Source organism: Mya arenaria, chromosome 7 (assembly GCF_026914265.1).
Source record: "Mya arenaria isolate MELC-2E11 chromosome 7, ASM2691426v1".
NCBI classification, from domain to species: Eukaryota; Metazoa; Mollusca; class Bivalvia; order Myida; family Myidae; genus Mya; species Mya arenaria.
Genome location: NC_069128.1, coordinates 8385519 through 8408061, shown reverse-complemented (window position 1 = coordinate 8408061; position 22543 = coordinate 8385519). Strand labels below are relative to the sequence as shown.

The following is a 22543-nucleotide window of genomic DNA, read 5'->3' as shown; positions in this document are numbered from 1 at the left end:
CCAATACCGTAAACTATTTAATCAAAACACGCTTTTTAATGTCGCAAATGGAATAATCTTTCTGACGATTTCGACAGCAGTATCATGATTCAGTGTTTCCTTATTGTTGTAAAATGTGATATAAATATTAATATGCTAGGAGTTTAATACCAGTTGGAAAACATTTGAGCGGTATGGAAAAACACAATAGAAAATTTGATTTTAAGTCTGTATATTAATTTGTTTACAACTAAAAACGAGAAAAATGGTATTATGCTGCAAAATACCGTTACTTAGTTGTTATTTTGTTTAAACCTGGCTACGATTAAGCTAGATCTGGTTCAGTCACAAATCAACGTTTATCAGTCGTGAATTTGTTTAAAAGCTGGCATAAGACTCAAGGAAACCAACTTAAGGCGTGTTTAGCATTGAATTGGATTTGGTACTCATGAACATTTTTAATGACGCGAGCGGACGCCGGTTCCGGTGAAGTTGTAATCGTGTTAGGTAGAGGAGTATATTGTAAACACGTAACCCTGTTTAGGACTGTACTGGTATTCATTGTACCGTATTCATTGTGCCGTTTGCATTGTACTTTTTTCTCTTGTATCTAGTACAATATACTGGTTACATTGTACCGTTTGCTCCCTGACGTAGGTTTGTGTTGATCTTTTATTGACAGGCACTCAACTCTAATGTATCGAATCCGACACACTATATGACATTTCTTACACTTGTTTTGGATTTGTCTGTGCGTCGGTAAGTCAGTGCAGTATTCTATCTTTATTTTCAATAAAAAAATCGCAGTCAAACTGAACACATTCCACCCGTTCATAATGAGTCCTCGTTTAAATTCATAAAGAACATTATAGAATATTCCTACTTGCTACAACAGAAATACGAATCCCCTTCGACAGTCGAACCTCCTGTTAAAATATAATTAGATTGTTGAATTATAATGAGTTTTTTTACATGTGTATGCATTGCCGTGAGAAAATATGAGAAATTAATAAACAAATAAAATGTCGAATGCTTAAATTAAAGTTTGTTATCAGGTAACATATTTAAGTCATTGTGTAATAGAAATAAAACATCACAATCAACGCGAGCAGGCGAACAGTATGTGGAATGGTAATGCGTTAATACTGCTGGTAAAGTCAATATCATATATTTCACACAGATATATCTGTGTTTTTATCTATCGAATTCCCGGCCATACGTCACGAAAAGCGCTGTTTTGGCCTACCTATCATATTTCTTTCAATTATTGTCTCCAAATCGCAGGTGCATTCACCTATGCATCAAATATTTCAATCAAAATTACAACCTTAAAAAGTGAACAATATAGCTTGATGTAAAAGTATTTATTTTGACTTTATTTATCGAACCGAAAACAATATTAAAAATAGTAACATTTTTAATTGATAGCTACGTGGCCGCAAATTCCTCTGTTACTAAACGCCAATGTTAGATTATAATTTTATATCTTTAGTAAAGTTATTTGTTTTATTATCATTACAATTAAAAGAGTTAAACATATTAATGCATAAAATTTAAAAACAAATATTGCCTCCATCTTTTCTGTATTTAGAATGTTAAGCTTTATCACCGAGTTTAAACTTTAATTTTAAATGTGATCACTGGTTTAATTTTTTTATTATTATTTCAATTTGGTCTACGGGAAGATGAACTGATGTGAACTTATCTTTTCATCAAAACTGAATATTTTAAAATTAATGGAGCTTGTATTCATACATATAGATCAGTGGGAATTATAGGTATTGAGAAATTTAAAATCAAAATTATTCAACCCTGTAGTGTGGTAGGATGTCAGAGTTGAAAAATGATTAAGCTGATAGCGTATTTGGTTTAATGCTTTCAGTGCGTTACACAAAGAAAATCGTGATAAGCTATTAAGTGCGATGTAAAGCTAGAAGTGTAATGAAGGCAAAAGATATGACACGCTATATATAATTAAATAGATATAAAAAAATTCAATTGGATAATATTTTGAAAAAAAGTATTGAATAAAACTAAATGAACTTAAGGTTTGATATATGAAAGTCTTCATCACTAGCGCGCGAACTTGTCATTGCCTGACAGAATACTATCCAAACCAATATCATTTACTTGTAACGTTATTCACAGATATTTTGATTTTGCAAATAAATCTTAGATAAGCTATTAGAGCTACAAGTGTTATGAAGGCAAAACACTCATAACAAAAATAAGACACGCTATTGATGATTAAATAGATCAAATAATTATTCAATTGGTTAACATTTGGACAGAAATATTGAAAAAAAAAACTAAATTAACTTATGGTACCATATTTAAAAGAAGGACATCTTAACAAGCGCATGAACTTGTTATCGACTGAATGTACACTTTTCGAAACAGATTTATTTACTGACAACGCTATTTACAGTAAGATTGATATTTCAAATAACACATCGAGGTGTTCATGGGGTAACATTGTCCGTAGCGAATATATTGATACAAATTATAACACGATGCAATTTTGTAAGGCAGGGATTTTACGAAAGAATGTTTAACTTGAAGATTGTATTGGAGTTGATAGAGTTTAATTAGTGGAATTACGTCACGCAGCGGTGTTCACTTATTTACATTTAACATACGAGTTTCAGTATAGCAAACAACAGAACAAATCTTGAAAAAATATTTTCGAATCGGCGTTTAAATTAGTATCAATATTGTAAAAATTGACCAATCATTGGTAAAAATGTTATTGAAAAGGCTTATCAACAAGTACGTTTTCCAACAGTTGAGATTTACTTAAAGACCAGCTGGGCTTATATCTTAGTTTTTCAGAGCAAATATTTGGTTGGAAGATTTTATAAATTCGGCTGGGACGTTCACTTGATTAGGTTCTTATATCACGTGCGTAAAGCTAATACAGATTTAAAGTATCGTATGCATAAACTTGTGTTCATTGTTTCCGACCCATAGATATGCGAATTCTGGATACCCTGTGGCCACATATTATTTTCATATCATCTAAATGGGTTTGTATGCAGTAAACAAAATGTATCAGAGAACTAAACTAGCATAACTGATGGCCGGATTCTTAATTATGCGTGTCATTTTATCGATCCTTTGGATATTATGCTAACGTTTGACGCTTGGTGACCTCAATTTACGTTATGGTATGGTTCGGAAGGAAATTGCCAGCTGATAACCAGTATGTCAAATGAGATACCGTAAAGACAGCATACAGACAGTTATTGCAGGTTTTTCAGTCTTTATTTTAAATAACACTGCACGAAATATATTATTCTCGGCATACAAAGAATATTTTGTAATATGAATTCCGTATATGTTTTACATATTACATATTATTTATCTGTCCATCAGATCATTTTGAATGAAACAAATATAATAGCTATCAACATTTTACATGCGTATATACGATACCTTAAATCATTCAGTCTGGACAATTTTAATTTCATTTGTTCAGGTCCGGAGCTTAGGCATTAGAACGTATAAATGCCAACGTCTTAAATTTAACGCTAGCCTTTGTTTGGGATTGTTCAAGTCCGGCGCTCAAATTAACCGCTGGCGAATGTAAGATTGCTGAGGTCTGGTGCTGGCCAACGTTTTGGATTGTCTAGGCATGGAGCTTGAATTTCCCGCTGGCCAACATCTTGGAGTGTTTAGGTCCGAAGCTTAAATTTACCGCTGGCCAACGTTTGGGATTGCTTTAGTCTGAAGCTTACATTGAGCGCAGGCCTCAATTGGCCGCCAATGTTTGAAATTAGATAAATCCTTAGCTTACATTAACTGCTGAAAATATTTTGGATTGTTTTGGTCCGGAGCTTACATTTACCGCTAACCAACGTCTGTGACTGCTCTAATCCGAAGCTTAAATTAACCGCTGGCAAACCTTAATGATTATCGGGCCGGCCCAGAGATCACGTTTACCACTGGCCAACGTTTATAATTGTTTAGGTCCGAAGATCACATTTACCGCTTGCCAACGTTTAGGATTGTTAATACCCGGACATCACATCTAACCCTGGCCAACGTTTAGGATTATTTCGGTCCTGAGCTTTCATTCGCCGCTTACAGATAATCGGGAATGTTTAACTATTTGTTTTTACCATAAAGGCAAAATCTGATTATCTATTTTATATTTTGATATTGAGATTCAAGCATAAACAAATTAATTACCCTAATCGTTTCTTGAATAGCAACAAAAACGTTGTCACTATGCAATATAACGAGGCATGATACCTGTAGTGCAAACGAATTTAACAAGAGAAGAAAGGTTGGACAATCATACGTTATTAAAATACCCGATCGCTAAAGAAGTAAGCAAATAGTAGACAATTGATTGAGCCACGATTCAACTGCCGAAAAATGAAATAAAATATATTGAAGCTATCGATAACAAAAGTCTGTAAGTACAGGTTGGTACAATGAAATTATTAGGCATTATTGGAAAAAGTTTAGATATTACCAATACTGTGCCAGTATATTTACATTATTCTACGACGTTACATGAAAACAGCTCTATTGTTGAGTGTATTAGTGGATTTATAAATGTGTCTTCGCTAAAACGTATGGACATGCCTGGAGTCTAGAAAGCAAATACTTGTTAATAGAACGACAGCAACGACGTTGTTAAAAAAAGAGATGATGTAAAGGAACACAATTGTCGACGGACCATTTGATTAAATAGTTAAGTGGTAACGATATCCATAAAGCAAAAAGGACAAAAGACAAGAGTGTATCAAAGAGATTAAGAAAAATCTGGGTGTCTATTTTACAGCCAAATGTTAACTACACCATAGAGATATTGGCTGGCTGGGGATAGTTAAAAGAAAAGGAACACGTGGATTTAAACACAGCCAAACAGATGCCTGAATTAAAGATGTTGAAAATATTGACAGTAATAGGTAAGAAAATTGTTTTAGTATCAACCTTGTCACTTTTATACATTCAAATTATATTAATTTTAAGTTAGACTTGGTAACATTTTGAAAAAAAGTCGTTGTAGTTGTCCATATCCATGTCTATATATGATTTGGCTGTTGTATCTAAACTACTGAATTGCTCTAATATAGCCTATGCTTGGCATACTATCCCTAAAGATGCAGTCTTACTCCCAGATAATATGTACCACACTTAATACAATTGTTTTAATTTACCGAAAAGGATAAATAAATATAGAAAACATTTTAATGAAGGATACTGTGTTTAATTTTAAAGAAATGTGAAGAAGAATACGGTATTTCTATCTTATGAGACGATAGTTGATCACTGTAAAACTTTTAGGACCCACCAGTCATTTAATATTTGTGCTTTCAGCTATTAAATACACGGTTACAATCTTGTTATCAGTAATTAGTATTTCCTATAAATGCAATTTTTAGTAACTAGTTAAAAGTTTATTACTCAGAGTTTATGTTTGTAATACATGTATATGAATTAATTTTATTGAAGAGTATCACTTTAAATAACGCTACTTATCTTTCTTTTAATGATCAGTGGCGGCGTAGAAGAAAACAAAATATGGGGCGTGCTTTGAATAAAAGGCTTGTTCGTACTATTGGTTTAGCGATTCTAGACAAATTCCAAAACAGAAAATCCATACATTTATTTACTCAAAGTGTTTAAATAATCGGTTTATTGAACTAAATAATTAACCATTAAGGAGCTTATAGAAATTTTATGAATGCCAATTAAAAACAAACTATAATCCTTTAAAGCACGTATCGTTGACATTTGTTTCTATCCAACACTAATATTCCCCAGCTGTTGTTAAAGGAGCACAATATTGGTTGAGATTTTTTTTTATTTTTATACATGTTTGTGTTTAACTCATTTGACCTAAATAATCAAAATAAAACACCCATATGATTTGTGTACAGACAAAAAAATGCCTTTATACGTGCAGGTTTTCAATTAATGGCTACGTGGCCAAAAGCCCTCTAAGTAAAAGGTGTCAAAATATCGCTTACATTTTTCTATATATCTTAGAATTATATTTTGTTTGTTTTTTATTTTGATCAATAAATATATATGTGTAAAACATAATAATGCATTACAAAATGAAATAAATAATTATTGTTTTGCTTTCAACAATATTGTGCCCATATAAAGGGCAGGTCAGCCACAACAAGCCACTTCTAATCAGGATTTCTACAACTAAGGGAAGACTGGAATTTGAAACTGCATTTCTGTGCATTTCGAACAGAGTTTATAAATTTCTAGAATGTTTATTATAGGTGTTGAAATTACATTTAATTAAATCATTTAAAACTGAAACATATAAAAACGATCCTTATAGTTCTTTTTCTTTATAATGAACTAACACCTATTTCCGACAAAAACAAATGAAGTATTTAAAAAAAAATCTTCAACAATAGGTTTCGTATTTTGAAGACAAGAAGAAGTAATTTCTTGCACCACATAATGTCTGAAAGTAGATATTTAACAAAAAGCATTTACAATCAATGTTATCTTTCAAATTAAAGCCGATATAATGGTTTTCCAATTTGTAATTTAGTTTCGAATTTCAATAATCTAAAACAGACTTATTTATTTATTCCCTATAATCATCGTTTCTTTCAGGCGCTTGTTGACTTGCATTCTTATAATCGCAGTTACACAGCACAAACTTTCGGCAGAAAGGAACCATATGAACAGTTCGTTCAAAGAGCTCCTTTAAATTCATATATTTAAAAAAGTCTTATTTTATTTTATTGCACTATTGTTAATATTTGTCCTATATTTACAAGTGTTTGCTCATTTCTAGGTGTATTCTTTGTAATTCCTGGTAAGTCCATCGTTTGTGTTAAAAGCATTTTACACTGCTGCATGAAACTACAGCTCAATAAAACATACTAAATTTCTAAAACTAATACTATTCAGTCGATATTTGTTGAATTTCGGCAAAAGATCAAAACTCTTACCAAGTGATCACAAAAATCAATAGGTTCACGAATAGTGCAGGCACGAATAAAGATGTATAATTCTGTCTATAAGAGTACACTTATTAAGTCTAATGCATAACGGTTGGCAACATTTTGATTCAAATGAAGACTTAAAACAAAGATTTTTTTTTCCTTCATCATTTTAAATAAAACATAAGGCAGTCTACGACACTTAAAGAGGTCCGCCTTTGTTTTATTACTGTTGTTTGATTAGGTGATTGGATACTTCAAACACTTCGACAAACCTGTTTCCAAAATGAAGTATACCTGCACTGCTCGTGCCTCCCCTTCCTTACCTTCTGTGTTCTGAAACACTAAAATATTATCGAACAAAATACAAGAAGATATTTTAACAGATGCCTTTGTGTAAGATTATTTCGAAATATTTACATGTTTCTTTCTTACTAGTATTTTTAAGGTTATTTTACACTGATTTACACTCCACAAAAATGCTTGATACAGCAGTGGTAAAGTGCTTTTGATTAAAATAGTTCACAGTAATCAATAGCTCTTTGTTTGCATCACGAAAAATCATAGTGTTTTGATTAGGTTTTAGATTAGTGGACCTGTCCATTTTTAATTCAAATTAACGTTGTTTGAAATTGATGTATATTTTGTTATGAGTTCATTATGATTTTTTCTTTAATGTTTTTTTATTATTGTTATTATTTCTATTTTATTAAGTTTACCACACTTGGATTATCATTATAGTTGTTTTAAAATGCTGTTAAATTAACACACAACAAGAAAAACATTCTAGGTTTGGATAGTAATCCGCTAGTCTATAACTACCTAACAAAGGTAAACAGATTCATAACATAGCCGACCAATTGGAACTCCTTGGCCATTTCCCATCGAAAATAATCTCGGATGTATATGTATGATTAACAATGTCAGAAATCTTTACATTTAACTACGCTACAAGTAGATGGTGTAGTAATTTCCATTTTACAGTTCAACTTACCGACTTTACTCTTGGAAATCTTGATTATTTATGCAATAATACACTTCAATGAAAGTCAATGTAAACACAGTCAAACAAAATACACGTGTTAACTCTACAATTTATTTATATTATTTAAGTTACGAACTATTTTCTTCTGGTGTACCGATGAAAAATGGCCGAGGAGTCTCGAATGTTAGCCGACACCAAATAGCTTTAGCATAGAATAACCCTTAGTGCAAAATTGATCAAACATATCAGTTAACAGTTGGGCTAACTATTACGATTGTTTGGGCCATTAGTACATTAACAAATGTAGTTTCAAATAGTATTGAAAGTTTCACGAATACAAAAGGTGAAATCATGATCTTGTCTCGCTTACATGATTTAAAAAGACAATAGGTGGTTTAATCAACAGAAGCCTACCTTGACAACTTATCGTTAGCATTTAGAGCATTGAAAGTTAGAATATATTTTATCTTTTAAACAAACGTTCATTTTTTACGAACGACCGCTGATGTCGCGTAATATTTCGCTCCTTTGTAAACAGTTGTCTATATTTTTTATTCGTTTTAACAATTATAATGTGGCAGATCTTTTGCTCAAATCGAACCTCAGTTTAATGGCGAACATCAGTTGTATGCAGCGTGCTTCTAAATATGAAACATCATTAGGGAGAACTATTTGTTTAATGTTTATATTACTCTTCAATCATTTCATTGTGTTATGATTGGATTTTGAACACATTTATTGATGGTACATTATGTTGTCAAATTATCTCTACGGAGAATAAACAGTTTTAATTGCAATCATACAACACAGAATATGTTCGTCCATTGATAAATTGATATTTTGCTCGCCGATGAACCCACCTGAATTGCAACGGTAAATAAACCCGACGATCGGCATTACTACTCATTCATCATCAGTGTCGACATTATTGAATATGTTAATGCAGAAACCAACTACCAAGGTGCAATAACGAGGATTCAAAAATCCAGTACCAGGCACCAATATTACAAATACTCAAGTCAAATATAAATCTTAATTTAATTTACCACGTCAAAGCATAGTATAATGCAAAATCTTGCATGTTTATATACTTTTTGAAATTGCTTTTTCATAAAAAATTGTTGGCAAAAAGGTTTTGTCAATATTTCAAAGAAACGTAATATCAGAGCTAATAATATAATTATATGAGTAGTTGTTAAAAAAGAAGGAATTATACTCAAATATGTTTTTGACTGTAGAATATTATTCCCCTCGAATCTTGACCAAAGGTGTAAATCTACAGATTATCTGATAGCATGCCTTTTCAAAGGTGTAAAATAATATGTTATTTTTAATAACTTTAGATGCTTTGTAGTGAAATGAATTGATACTGAGATTGAGATTTGACGTATGTTTGTTTGTGATATTAGGGCCTTGGTCAACTTTGACTTATAACATAATTCGTAGTCCTGTTTTTGGTCTACTTTGGAAGTTATGAAATTTAAACCTTGTGGTTACATTTTAGAATGGTTTTCTGGCTACGTTAGCTATAATTTTGATTTACGTCACTAAAATAGATATATCGTGACTTTTTCACAATAACGACAAGTTCATTATATTGTAGTCTAACAATGTGAATGAAAAGTGTATTTGTTAACTGGCTGTTATTATGAGCCGATTTTGATAATTGCTGACGCACAAACGTTCATGTGCTATTAAGCGATTAGGACACGATAGATCTATTCATATCTTTTCTTTTCACATCTGAAGTTTAATTTGTAAAAACAAGATTTAGACATTGTGAGAAGGCCTATTCATTTGGAATACAGATATTATTATTGAATGGATTGGCAATTGTATACAACGGCTATACGCTTATGGCAGTATAAAAGTATTGATAAATCATAATTCATATTTTCCATATTTAATTGCTTATAATTATCTTCAATAATCAGTTTGTCTTAACAATGGTTTACGTCTGTTGAACTTGTTTTGTTATAAATGAGAAAAACATGCACAGTCAAAGCAATATATTTTGTTCTCGTGTTTTACGCAGATTGAAGTGATAAATTAATTGGAATGTTTTGGAAGCTCAATGCATTGTCCATGTCACTATCGCCCTTTAAATCGTCTATATTTACTTTTAATATTGGAGAGAAAAAAGAAATAAGAAATCCTAAAAATTGCAAACCCCACGACCTGTAAACATTTGAAACCATATACATATCTGTTCTGAGGGAGTGGTGCATGTTAAAAGGTTGCGACACTTAGTTATGTCCCCTCAAAAGTCATTTACTTGATCAGCCTCTGATTGCGTAAAAAAGCGTTTAGAAGTAGAGAAATAGAATGACACGGAGTTTAGAAACCCACTTAGAAACACGCATTGGGCCGAATTTACAGAAATTTATTTAAGTTAACAACGTTGTTAACGTCATTGATGCTAACATTTAAATCGTAACTGCTCTGGGCTTTTAATAGATACACTTGTGATCTTCTGTATTTCTAACAAAATCTGATACAGATTTCACCTGTACTTGTTTAGATTCAAATATGTGAGCACATCATTATAAATATTTCACGTTTAAAAGTTTACATTGATTTCAATCCTCACATTGTTGACTTTAACAAAGTTCGGCAAAAATCGGCCCATTCTCGTTTTAATTCTAGATATGTTTCGTTTAGGACGTGTATATGTACACATAGCATAAATCTAATCATCACTTCTGGTGAATAAAAATACGAGCAAAATCAATAATTTCCGGCTGAAAATTTCGCAATTACACATCACGTATAAAATGTAATCTATACATTACAAGCCCAGAGGTCCACACATAGGTTTAACAATGTTTAGAAGCACAAAGTTGAGCCTGAAAAGACATACTGAATGCTTGGTGAAACACAGTTTCACCGGAACACAAGTTGACTGTAGAGATAAATCATTTTGGTGAATACTGCCTCAAACGTTATCTATGATAATAAAATGAAAATCATAAATAACATTAAAAAAGTGAAGTATAGCTGTTGATATAAACAGATAATGTAGTTCAATGACAAATTACAGTCTACAAGTTTCAGTTAACACATGATATCTTATCACGTGGTACATGCGTGTAATACTCGTACGCAAGTTAAAATAAATCGAGAATATCACGTGATATTTAGGTGGCATGTCGCATTACCTCCCATTTTGCTAAACTATAAAAAAACACATTTATGATGCATAAAATTATAGTAGAGTACTTATAGTTTACTATGGTCTATAAATGTTAACATGCTGAGAAACTGTGAGGTTACCTCGAGTTCCATCGCCTGCTCCAAGGCGGTAATCCCATCAATAATCGATAAAGTTATGATGCTGCATTGGTGGTATGTTTGTACGTGTGTGCCCATTGTTCAGTGCTCCTTGGTTTCCTACCTTTTGACTCTAAACAGTGTATATATTTAAAGTGTTGTAAACAAGCATTTTCTCTTCAATTTTCGATCTAATGGTTATATTTTTGTCTTAAAGGCTGTCTATTTATATTTGAATGTTTGTACTAGGCTAGTCTTTATCGAATCATTTATAGTTGACTACAATTGGGCCTGTCCTTGTTGTTTTCAGTGTTTTATTGTCCCATATCTAGTTTTGATAGAAATCAAGATATCGGAATTGTTGTTTAATTTGCTAACAAAGAAAATGTGACGTTAAGTATTTTGTTATTCCACCTTTTGTTGTAGGGTTTGTGCTTGTAACAGCCCAAGGCGTCGGGGGCAGCGCACCTTCCTACAGCACGGACCTTGAGACAGAGCTACGCACAGCTCTATTTACAGGATATGAGGTTCTCCAGAGACCCATGGAACAGGTCAAGGTGAAAGTGTCTTTGAACCTGATCACCGTTAATTCTTTGGTATGTGTCTATCAACCTGTTCAACATATTTTTTGTGTCTACCAACTTTATCAGCGCCAATTCTTTAGAGGTATTAGATTATCCCTCTTTTAAGTCATACTAGTTTTTTGACCGCTCATCAAAGAGCTGAAAACTAGGCCTTTTATAGTAATTGTATCTTTGTCATTTTCGGTGTTTGTAAGTAATCTTTTTTTCGGTTATATAATTCTAAAAGAATCACACGTATACAATATTACTGTTCCGTACTTAAATGTAATAGGTTGCATCCATTCTTAAAGGTTATTTTTATATAACAACAATACCTTGAAACTTCTCTTATACCTTCTCTTAATATTCTCTTAATCTGCAAACAGTCATATGTCAGTATATGTTTTCTTAATTCCCTATTCGATTTTCAGGACATCAAGGCGCAGACTCTTTCCACATCCGGTTTCTTTCAGCTTGTAAGTAACTGTAATTTTAACTCTTGTCTAGATCGTAAATTAAATTTAAGGAGTTTTTTTTATAGCTTTGAATAACTTAAAGATCTTCCACATAATATATCGACCTCTTAAATAGGTGTATGTCACTTACTGACATCAACATGACTAATTTACGCAATGTTATATCATTTCCTTCTTAAGAAGCGAATGAATCACCAGTCAACAGTACACAAAGGTTGCTGATGACCGCGGCTCGATCGCTGACCGCGACAGATTAATAAAAGAAAGCATTAACAATTGATATCAGTAGCTCCCTTGTACATTGCTTGATATCAAATGATTGTACTCGGAAAATTAGACTTTAAAGTAGCGGTTAAAGTTCCTGGAAGATTATATCCTGTCTATCAGTGCTTTACACTTGGCAAGTAAAAGAGCCATTATGTGTCTCCGAAAAGTACTAGGGTATCGCACCAGAAATCTCATTGTGCCTAAATATATTTCTTCAACTCTGTTTATATCTAGAGGTAATTAAAAATAGCAGCCATCATTATTTCATGAAACTTATTGCAATTTAAAAAAATGCAGCGGTACACATTCATACATTCACCGAAACAGACATGAATCCTATTTGATATGGTCGCCATATTTTGGAAAATATATAAATTGTGTTTTGGTTTTCTTATTATATTGAACTATAAACAACAGTTGGATATTCAAATGTTATGCCTTTCAATTTTATTTTGGACACGACGTATTGCAGCGTAATGTTTTCATGAGCAGGAGCGATATCTTTTGCTGTTGTCGGCAAATCTGCATGGATGTTATTTTTCAATTTGTAATCAAAACCGAAATTTGAAAGGTAACAATACGCGATGTTAATTTAGGGCGTTTTGTTGATACCAAACCAGTTTCAGTTTTGATTTCAATGGTTTCAGCAGTTTCGAAACCGGTTTTGATAGTATTGCTTGAAGTAACAAATGCATTCATTTGTATCAGTTTCAACAGCATGGCTGAGCTTCTGCATGTAGCCATTATTTCTAATTATTGATATCACCTTTTTAATTTAGCTCATATGCTCATTGTAAGGCATTGTTATAAAAAATCAGTTTCAACAAACTAGGTTGATCACTTTCCGCCATGTTGTTTTCAAAGTAAACTAGTTTTCGGATGGAACGAACCGATGAGACCGCCTCCGGTCAGGGTCTCGATGGTTTTAAAAACCGGTTTCAGTTTTGGTTAAAAAAGGAATAAACTGTTTTGGTACTATTTGAAACTGTACCAAACACACAGTTCGTGAAATCGATATAAAACCGAAACTAGTCTATTACCAACAAAAACGCCCTTAAAATTTTCACACGTTTAGAAGCAAACAAAAAGCATTTATAAGCCACTAAACATTTTTCTAGTAACTCAATATGCTTCAGTTTTCCTCAACCGTTATTTAAAGAATGAGTATATATTTCGCTAAATCTCAAGTCGTGGCCTGACAACCGTCTAGAGTGGTCATCGAACACCAACTATGATAATGTCCGATTTATATTCTCCACCGAAACATACACCTGGACTCCAAAACTCGTAATTGAAAATAGGTAAATTAGCAAGGATGGTATAACACATTTGTAATATGTCGTACATGTGTACTCTTTTCTCATTTCCTGCATAGCGTTCTTGCAAATCGCACACTGCTTTTAGGTGTCAATAAAACCCTTTTATAACTTGGGATATGTGCTCTTTGTTTTTCTACACAGTGCTTTTGCTTTCTTCTATGTGGCTTTAAGTGTTCAGAAGAAATAGTTATATCTTTAATAGTTCTCATGAGTAAGCACATTATTCTTTGATAGTATTGTAATGTAAATAATAATGCCGCTTGACCATTACTTTTGATTGCAACTTATTAATGCATTTTTTTTGTACTACTCGCTAATGAAATGCACCTTAATTTATGTATTACTTTATGGTTTTTTTGAGAACATAAATGTGGTTCATTTTTCTCTTGTTAAAAAGTGCGATGAATTTGCAACGACAAATGGGAAAAAAAGATTGACCAATACAAAGTAAAAAACAATCTATATTTAAGAAGAAAATTTGCGAATACCCAGTATAAATATATACGTTATTTTGTCAGTATTCATGCTTTTAGGCATATAATAAGCAGAACTATTATTAATCTTATTAAAAAACTCAATTTTTACTGATAAATTATATTTGGTTGTGTTTCGTGTACGATTAGAAATTGGGATACTCAATACGTATGGCAAGATCATATGAATTGTCTCCAAAGAACGCAATTTTGAACCCAAAAAACATCATCGTTAATTGGTCAGCGGTGACGTGACTATCTTGTTGTTAGTGATGCTAACTAAAGAGTCTGTGTTCAATACTAACTAGTGCTTGCTCACACATGGTGTCGCTCATAGCATACTTAATATACTCACAATCTTAAAACTAAACTTGATTTGTATACATACCATACTCATTAATTTGTATACTTAGTTCAGCTAGGAAGGTAGAATTAGTTATGTTTCTGCACAAATGTTGTTCGTTCGAAGGCAAAACATTAAACAAGCAAATGATAAACATACCATTTATTTTACTCAATTACGGCAATTAATGGTAGTTGCAACACTGTCAATATTCCCTAATACATCCATAAGCAATACGTTTCCTTTGATAATCAGCAATATCATGAGTCATATCTAGTGACTCCAAATAACAAGAAAATACCAGGGCGACCGCTACCACTCTACGCTGCAATGAACGCAAACGTTTAAAATGATACTTTAATTATACATATTTAAACTTAATATTTGACTGTCTTGCTTATCAAATGCGCTCCTCCCTGTCCACGGAATGTGTAAATAAAAGGAATGGCCTGATCCTCGCCTTCGATGGAAGGATGATCCGACTAAACAAAGTGTTCGTTTTATGTTCTCGAACGAGTATACGATGTGGACGCCGAAAATTGGTATTGCAAATAGGTGAGACGTGTAAGACATTCCCTGAAACACTCTGGATAAATTTATTATGTTGCTCGTGTGAAATTTCTAGCTGCCCGTGTTGTATCATTAGTTAGCTTATAAATGCTAAATATAATTTTCTTTCACTTATAATTATGTAGTGTTTGCACTATCATCATTAAATCTATTCATGTAAATTGCTGTCGAGTTTTGTTTTTTAAATTGCGTCATTTTGATTTCGGCCAATTCTTTGAAGTTTCAAATTGCGGAAGCAACGTTAACATTTAATATCATGCTAGTGATTAAAAAAGTGACAACATTATTTCCAGAAAGTTCATCACAACATACAATTCGCGAAATTAAAAATGTATAATAACTAATCTGATCAGTAATTTAACTTTCAACAATAAGTTAACACTTGCCAGCTACATGTATGTACCTAGACAATTGTATCATTTCGGGCATAATCCGTTTTTAGGAGGGGGGGGGGTGCTATTTAGATAACACACTTATATCCCTCGTTTCCACTGAAATTTATGTAATGGGTATTTTCAACTATGTATTTGTTAAAAAAAAAACGCCTGCTTGTCTAACTTAAGGTGTGATTTATACTATACAACCCAATTTTTTTTTAATCATTGCCACTGTTTTAAGTCTTTAACTAACTCATATCTACTTACAGGTCAGCACTAGTGTGAAGAGCTTATAATTGTGCTTTGGAACCACCTGTTACAGATGGTTGATTACTAACACAATCATCTGCACCAGGTTATTGAACTCGAATCATGACTTAGTGTAGTGTCTGTAATTTTTTTGATTTTTATTTTGTTTTCAGTCCTTTAGATCTTTAGTCTTATATAGTTACTCTTTTTTTGTATTTAGAATATACTAACTTTTAAAACAATAATTATTTATGAACTGAGTTGCACAGGTAATTAAAACTTTATCTTACATCAAAATTCTTTATTTGCAACTTTTTCACACCTTTATATTCTATCTTTAGTTTTTGTTTTTCTTTTCATTTATAGATTAAATTTCAATATAAGTCTTTAAATATTTGCAAACCATGGAAGAAAATAATCAATCAAACAAATTAAATATCAATCAAACAAATTAAATAGTATTGTCCAATATTACCACAAGAGAAAACAAAAACAAAATAACTTCACGTACCTGACTCTAAATAAGCGCTTCTATAGTTTGCCTCACATGGGAATTTAAATAAACTGTACCCTTTTATTGAATATGTCTCGTCCTCTAGCGTAAATGACCTTGAAGTGTTCAGCGATGTGAACACACTGATTCGACTGAATTCCGTAGGCGCCGGTATTTGGACACCAGGGGGCGTGTTCGAGACGAGTTGTGAAGCAGATATCACCTATTACCCACTTGATACGCAGACATGCAGGTTTTTTGTTTTCCTTTAATATCTTATAAATCCAACTCAGAATTATTTTTTAAGGTTGCAATAATGTCGCACTTTATTCAAATATCAAATTATTTCTCGTTCTCATAAAATAACCAAACTGTTCAGTGTATTGATGCGTTCTTTTTCAGCATAATTTTAACAACATGGTCGTACACATCAAACGAGATAACTCTGTCATTTGACGACGACGCATTCATTTTGGACAACTTTAGCGTAAGTTATTTTGTGTGTTGCGGTTCGCTGGTCTAGTGGTAACTATAACACTTGACTGTCAATTAAGGGGTCGCAAGTCCGATTCCCCGTCGCGGCAGGGACATTCAGTTGGGGTCCCGTGTGCTATACACTGTTGTCCGTTAAAGAAGCAATGTACCTCGAACCAGGGTTACATTCTCTGTGTGCACTATGCTCCAAAACCCTGAATAACTAACAAACTTATCGGAGCACACAACAAAAAGGCAAAGCCCAAGTTCGAGTATAAAAAAGGTTACACACAACCTAATTTTGTGTTATAATTCCTTATCAAATGATTAGGGTTTACACTCTTGTAGCGCTATGTCGGTTGAAGTATGTCCTTTGTTATGGTGGAGTGCCTTAAAACAGAATATCGGTGAATGTTTAAGTTACTGCCCTTTTTATTTCCATTTTTTAACCTTGATGCCGATGGGCATACGATGATTTTTATGTATAACTGTACATATTGCAAGACTGCTCATTTCTTATATGCAACGCTTTTTCAAATGTTCTGAAAATTTGATTGAAATTGAATTGCAAATTTCTTACCAAGGTAGAAAATGTTAATGTTAAAATACTGACAAAAAGTAACGTTATATTTTCGTATACCGTCATTTTAACGGTAAATCTCGTTGGAACCTTTGCGAAATTTTCGGATAAATAAGAAAAAATATTCCAACATACCGTTTCTGACTAGTAGCTATATATTTAGGAAAACGGGGAATGGGAGTTGCTGGAGACATCAAACACTTCGGAATCCGCCGGAAGGTCAAAGTCCGAGTCCTACACTTACGACAGGTGAGCTTTAAATGGTGAGACAGATTAACCTATTTGTAAGTGCGTGTCCATCCGAGTCCTACACATACGACAGGTGAGATCTTGTTGATGAGACAGTTTACCTATTTGTAAGTGCGTGTCCATCCAAGTCCTACACATACGACAGGTGAGATCTTGTTGGTAAGACAGATTTTCCTATTTGTAAGTGCGTGTCCATCCGAGTCCTACACGTACGACAGGTGAGTTCTTGTTGATGAGACAGTTTACCTATTTGTAAGTGCGTGTCCATCCGAGTCCTATACATACGACAGGTGAGATCTTGTTGGTGAGACAGATTTACCTATTTGTAAGTGCGTGTCCATCCGAGTCCTACACATACGACAGGTGAGATCTTGTTGGTGAGACAGATATACCTATTTGTAAGTGCGTGTCCATCCGAGTCCTACACATACGACAGGTGAGATCTTATTGGTGAGACAGATTTACCTATTTGTAAATGCGGGTCCATCCGAGTCCTACACATACGACAGGTGAGATCTTATTGGTGAGACAAATTTACCTATTTGTAAGTGCGGGTCCATCCGAGTCCTACACACAGAACAGGTGATTTTAAATAATATAAACCCATCCGAGTTCAACACTAACGATAGTTAAGATTGTATTTGTAAAACAGACCAACTGATTTAATACAGTACGCCTGTCCAAAATTCAACACTTATGACAGATCGATTTGTATTGGTAAGTGGGACCAACTAATTTAGTAGTGTTGGTCCGCCTCAACGATTACCATAATTATTAGGTAAAATTTTATTAATGAGATGGTCAAACGAATTCGGTAGTGTTAGTCTGTCCGAGTTCTGAAATTATGATAGGTGGTATTTTATTTTTAAGAAAGACCAACTGATTTAGTAGTGTTTGTCCGTCCGAGTTTTATAATAACGGTAAGCGGTATTGTATTTTTAAGAAAGACCAACTGATTTAGTAGTGTTGGTTCGTCCGTGTTCTTCACTTACGATAGGTGGTATTGTATTTTTAAGAAAGACCAACTGATTCAGAAGTGTTGGTTCGTCCGAGTTCTTCACTTACGATAGGTGGTATTGTATTGGTGAGATAGACCAACCGATTTAGTTGTATGGTTAATCCGATTTTTACACTAACAATAGGTGAGTCTTTTCTGGTGAGATAAGCAAACGTATTTAGAAGTGTAGTTCCGGTCGAGTTTTATACTTACAAAAGGTGAGATTGTATTGATTATATAGACAACCTATGGAGTGGGTGTAGAGTGGGTCCGTTCGAGTTCCACACTAACTGTATGTGGATATTTATTTGTGAGATATGCAACCCGATTTAGTAGTGCCGGTTTGTCCGAGTTCTACAATTATGATAGGTGAGATAAATGTTTTAACAGTGTAGGTCTATATCGAGGCGTTTATTTACGACAGGTGAGATAGTAATGATTGACCCGTTTTGTACTAAATTAATGAAAGTCCGACTCTCGAAATATCATTGTTACAATAGTGTCAAGTCCTATGCTATGAATAGATGAGATTTTTACTAACTTATTTGAGAACTTGTTACAACTATGTTGGTCAAAGACCTACATTTATGATGTTACAATAATTGCGTGAGTTAATATTAAAGTACTTCACACTGTAAGTGTATATGGTTAATTCACAAATTGTTTTGATGAAAAATGTTAGAGTACTTCATTTACCACTCATCGCAATGTATTGATTTGATTATCCAGTTTTTGTTTCAGTACAATACCCAAGCCTTACATTTGCGACCGGTGGAAATGTATGGAATGAATATGTCAAATTAATGTTTGTTTTAACCGCGATTGCGAGCAACAATCTTTTATTGGCATTGTCGTCTGCATCCATAATTATAACTGTGATGTCTGGCACTGCGAAATATTTTGAAGGCCCAAAATATACTAAGTGTGACCACCGGTTAAAGTCTCAATATGATTGAGAGCAGTGTTAGGTACAAAGGGGTCATGACACTTTAACAATGGCTTAACTTGAATGAGTCAACACTGGATTTCATTATGATATTAAGCATTAGTCAGCACTTAGGCATGAACAACTACCATTATACATTTATATTATGTGTTTCATTTTGACCCTTCCTTTTCAGATTGTATTTCACTTTGAAGTTAAGGAGGAGACCCCTTTATCACATCTTGAACACTATCTTCCCCGTGATTCTCATGTCCTGTCTGATCGTGTTTGTGTTCAAACTGCCCCCTGAGTCGGGGGAGCGAGTCGGGATGTCTTTGACAGGTAGGGCTTAACATTGATTTGGATGTTGATTGTGTAAAATGGTGAGTAATAAAGGGGTCAAAGTTAAATTCCCAATGGAAGTCATTGTATTGTCAGAATGGGAGTAGGACAAAAATACACCAATCATTTTGTGCAAAGTCAAACTGATTGACCTATTATTTCAACTTTTTACCATTCTACCTTATAAACACCAAAATGAATATCTCACTTGTAACAGTATTGTTTTCTAAAAGAATCTTTTACCCCCGCAAGATATCAAAATTACGATATAATATCTAATTCAATTTAATAACCCAGTTATACATGTTGAACAATAAATGTTAATCGTTCTTTTACAGTGTTGTTGGCTTACGCCGTGTATCTGACGCTGATAACAGATAATATTCCACAGACATCACTAAGCGCTAGTATTCTGTGTAAGTGTGTCCCTATATGCTCAAAAACATAAGCTTACAATATAAGCTACTTGACATCTACTTACTGGTACCACAATATAAAGTGTGACACAAGTTGTTGTTTGAAAATAACATAATACACATAACATAATATACAAACAGGTAAAATGAGGATTTAGCATAGCATTACAATTTCAAACGGCATACTGTAAACTTGAATTTTTTACGTGCAATATTTTTCATTTGCGGTCAGTTTTATGTATTACTTTACAAACTGGTGCATTGAAAAGCTTCATAACCGCCATCCTAGTTCCCATATGTCAAGAACAGTGTTGGCCTCATACACAGTATTAACAACAAACTGTAATGATAGAGAATAATGATAATACAATTCATTTTTAGCCACATACCTCACGATCATCCTAATGTTGAGCACGCTCTCGGTGATCTTCACGATTGTCGTCCTTGACATTTACTTCAACCATGACGATGACGAAGCGCCCCCTGATTGGCTTCAGAAATTCACAAAAATTTTCTTGGTTAACATTACGTGCTGGAAAGGTAAACCGGTTTCAAAATGAGTGTATAACTTGAAAATAGAAAACTATATTGCAATATAAATAGCTCTTTTTTGAAAGCTGAATATAAATAGTGTTTCATATTTAAAACATATTTATATTTTGAAACGTCCGAATGAGGGTCTGTCGTTTAATCAACTTCAATGCCCACGTTATTCTTCTGTATTATTGTCTACACTTTATATATGATAAATAGTCAAATTTGTCCTTACGTCTACATAACTGAAGGACCAAGAAGGCGTAAGTCGGAAAACACACTTTTCTGTTTGCCAGCCAATATATTTACTACAACAAATTTATAATATAAAATAAATTTAAATTATATATTCTAAAGAAAAACGACAACGAGTACTTATATGTCGACCATAGGATGTTTCAGAGGCGAAGGTCGATAATATGATTGTTTAATTCAGTTTTCCAATATACGCGTATAAGCTTCGAAAAACATGCATTATACATCAGCATTGTTAACGCTTGTTTCTATTCTGGTATAACTAAAATGTATTCGCTACCATATCAACAATAAGTCTCACCGGATATTTCTTCGGGAACAACTAGCTTTATATTGTAAATGTGGCGCATACATTAACATGCATGCAAAATATACCACATCAATCAAACATTAATGAGTATATTTCTTACACGATAACTATGAAAACACACCATTGTGTAGGCATCTCGGTGGCTGTGTTTTTCAGGAACTTCTTCAGACATTCAGTTATGCCATCTCAGCTAGCAAAAATTAGATATTAATCACAGCGTTCATTAGCTACCCCATCACACTAAAGTCATATTTCTGAAAATGATTCAACTTTAAGTATTACAATCTTTATAAGCATCGATTATTTTTACATAATATGCGGTATACTCAATGATTCCAAGTTACCATACGATAAATGACAACGATGTCGACATGCATCCATACGCCCTACTTTGTTTTAGGAGAAGCATGTTGCAGACAAGGGAAAGTTAAGCCATCCACTGGCTCTGATTCGCGCATTGCTTTGGTGGATCTGGATAATGTCAACGATGCAAAAACAAGGATTAATTCCCCAAGCGGCAAGGTGCCGTTGACAGATGATGAAAATGAAGAAAACACCAAACCCGATGAAAAATATTACTCGTGGAAGGAGGTTGCTCTCATTCTGGATCGCTTCTTTATGTATTTGTTTGTATTTATGGTTTTTACTGTTACCGTGGTGTGTCTGTCGATTCTTGCTATTGGTGGGTAACAAGAAATTAACATGTTTTGTGTTGGTAAGCAACACTCAGATAAGCTTTCTTGTATTATGCCGTTAACAATTTTGCAAATGACTGCAAATGACATTTCGTTTGACTATGTTTATCACATTGCAGTGCTCAGTATCAATAAAACAAAACACCAGGTAGCGCATAGTAACTAATGGAATTTTAATTTAGCTAGTAAAACTGTGTTTACATGAACTTGATCCTTTTACGAGTTAGTGTAATTGCTCAGTGGAATGTTTAGAAATATGTGCTTTAACCATTTTTGTGCATTTCTTATAGTGTTTTTACTATACACTGTTCTCATGTTGTTTAAACTAATATACAATCATTTAGTAAAAGCATGTGTGCAAACCATTTATCACAAAAAGTAGACTCCAGAGATTTCAACTAATGAAGATGTACGATTACATTACTTAGTTACCTACAGGTATAAATGTAGTTGTTAGAGGAAATCATAAATAG

The 22543-nt window shown here is 33.3% G+C and overlaps 1 protein-coding gene across 3 annotated transcripts; it reads left to right on the top strand.

Annotated features, from left to right (window-relative positions):
* Window positions 1-45: 45 nt before the first annotated feature.
* On the top strand, window positions 46-22533 carry LOC128240234 (acetylcholine receptor subunit beta-like). 3 transcript variants are annotated; one of them, XM_052956765.1, is made up of 13 exons: window positions 46-171; window positions 4191-4898; window positions 6761-6781; window positions 11590-11759; window positions 12158-12202; window positions 13658-13770; window positions 16400-16546; window positions 16696-16780; window positions 17511-17596; window positions 19715-19860; window positions 20199-20276; window positions 20658-20816; window positions 21776-22533. In XM_052956765.1, exons 2-13 carry the CDS (start codon window positions 4859-4861, stop codon window positions 22063-22065), a joined length of 1380 nt encoding a protein of 459 aa, XP_052812725.1. In that variant the 5' UTR covers window positions 46-171; window positions 4191-4858; the 3' UTR covers window positions 22066-22533. The 3 variants fall into 3 exon arrangements, with proteins under 3 accessions (XP_052812725.1, XP_052812727.1, XP_052812726.1); XM_052956766.1 differs by having other exon boundaries at window positions 88-171; window positions 4240-4898; XM_052956767.1 differs by lacking the exon at window positions 6761-6781 and having other exon boundaries at window positions 48-171.
* The last annotated feature ends 10 nt before the right edge of the window (window positions 22534-22543 follow it).

Bases quoted from the DNA above. Each gene is read 5' to 3' on its own strand.
- LOC128240234 (XM_052956765.1), top strand. From the start codon at position 4,859: ATGCCTGAATTAAAGATGTTGAAAATATTGACAGTAATAG. The intron at 6,782-11,589 runs GTAAGTCCATCG...CTTTTGTTGTAG, and splicing joins TGTATTCTTTGTAATTCCTG to GGTTTGTGCTTGTAACAGCC. The intron at 20,817-21,775 runs GTAAACCGGTTT...ACTTTGTTTTAG, and splicing joins TAACATTACGTGCTGGAAAG to GAGAAGCATGTTGCAGACAA.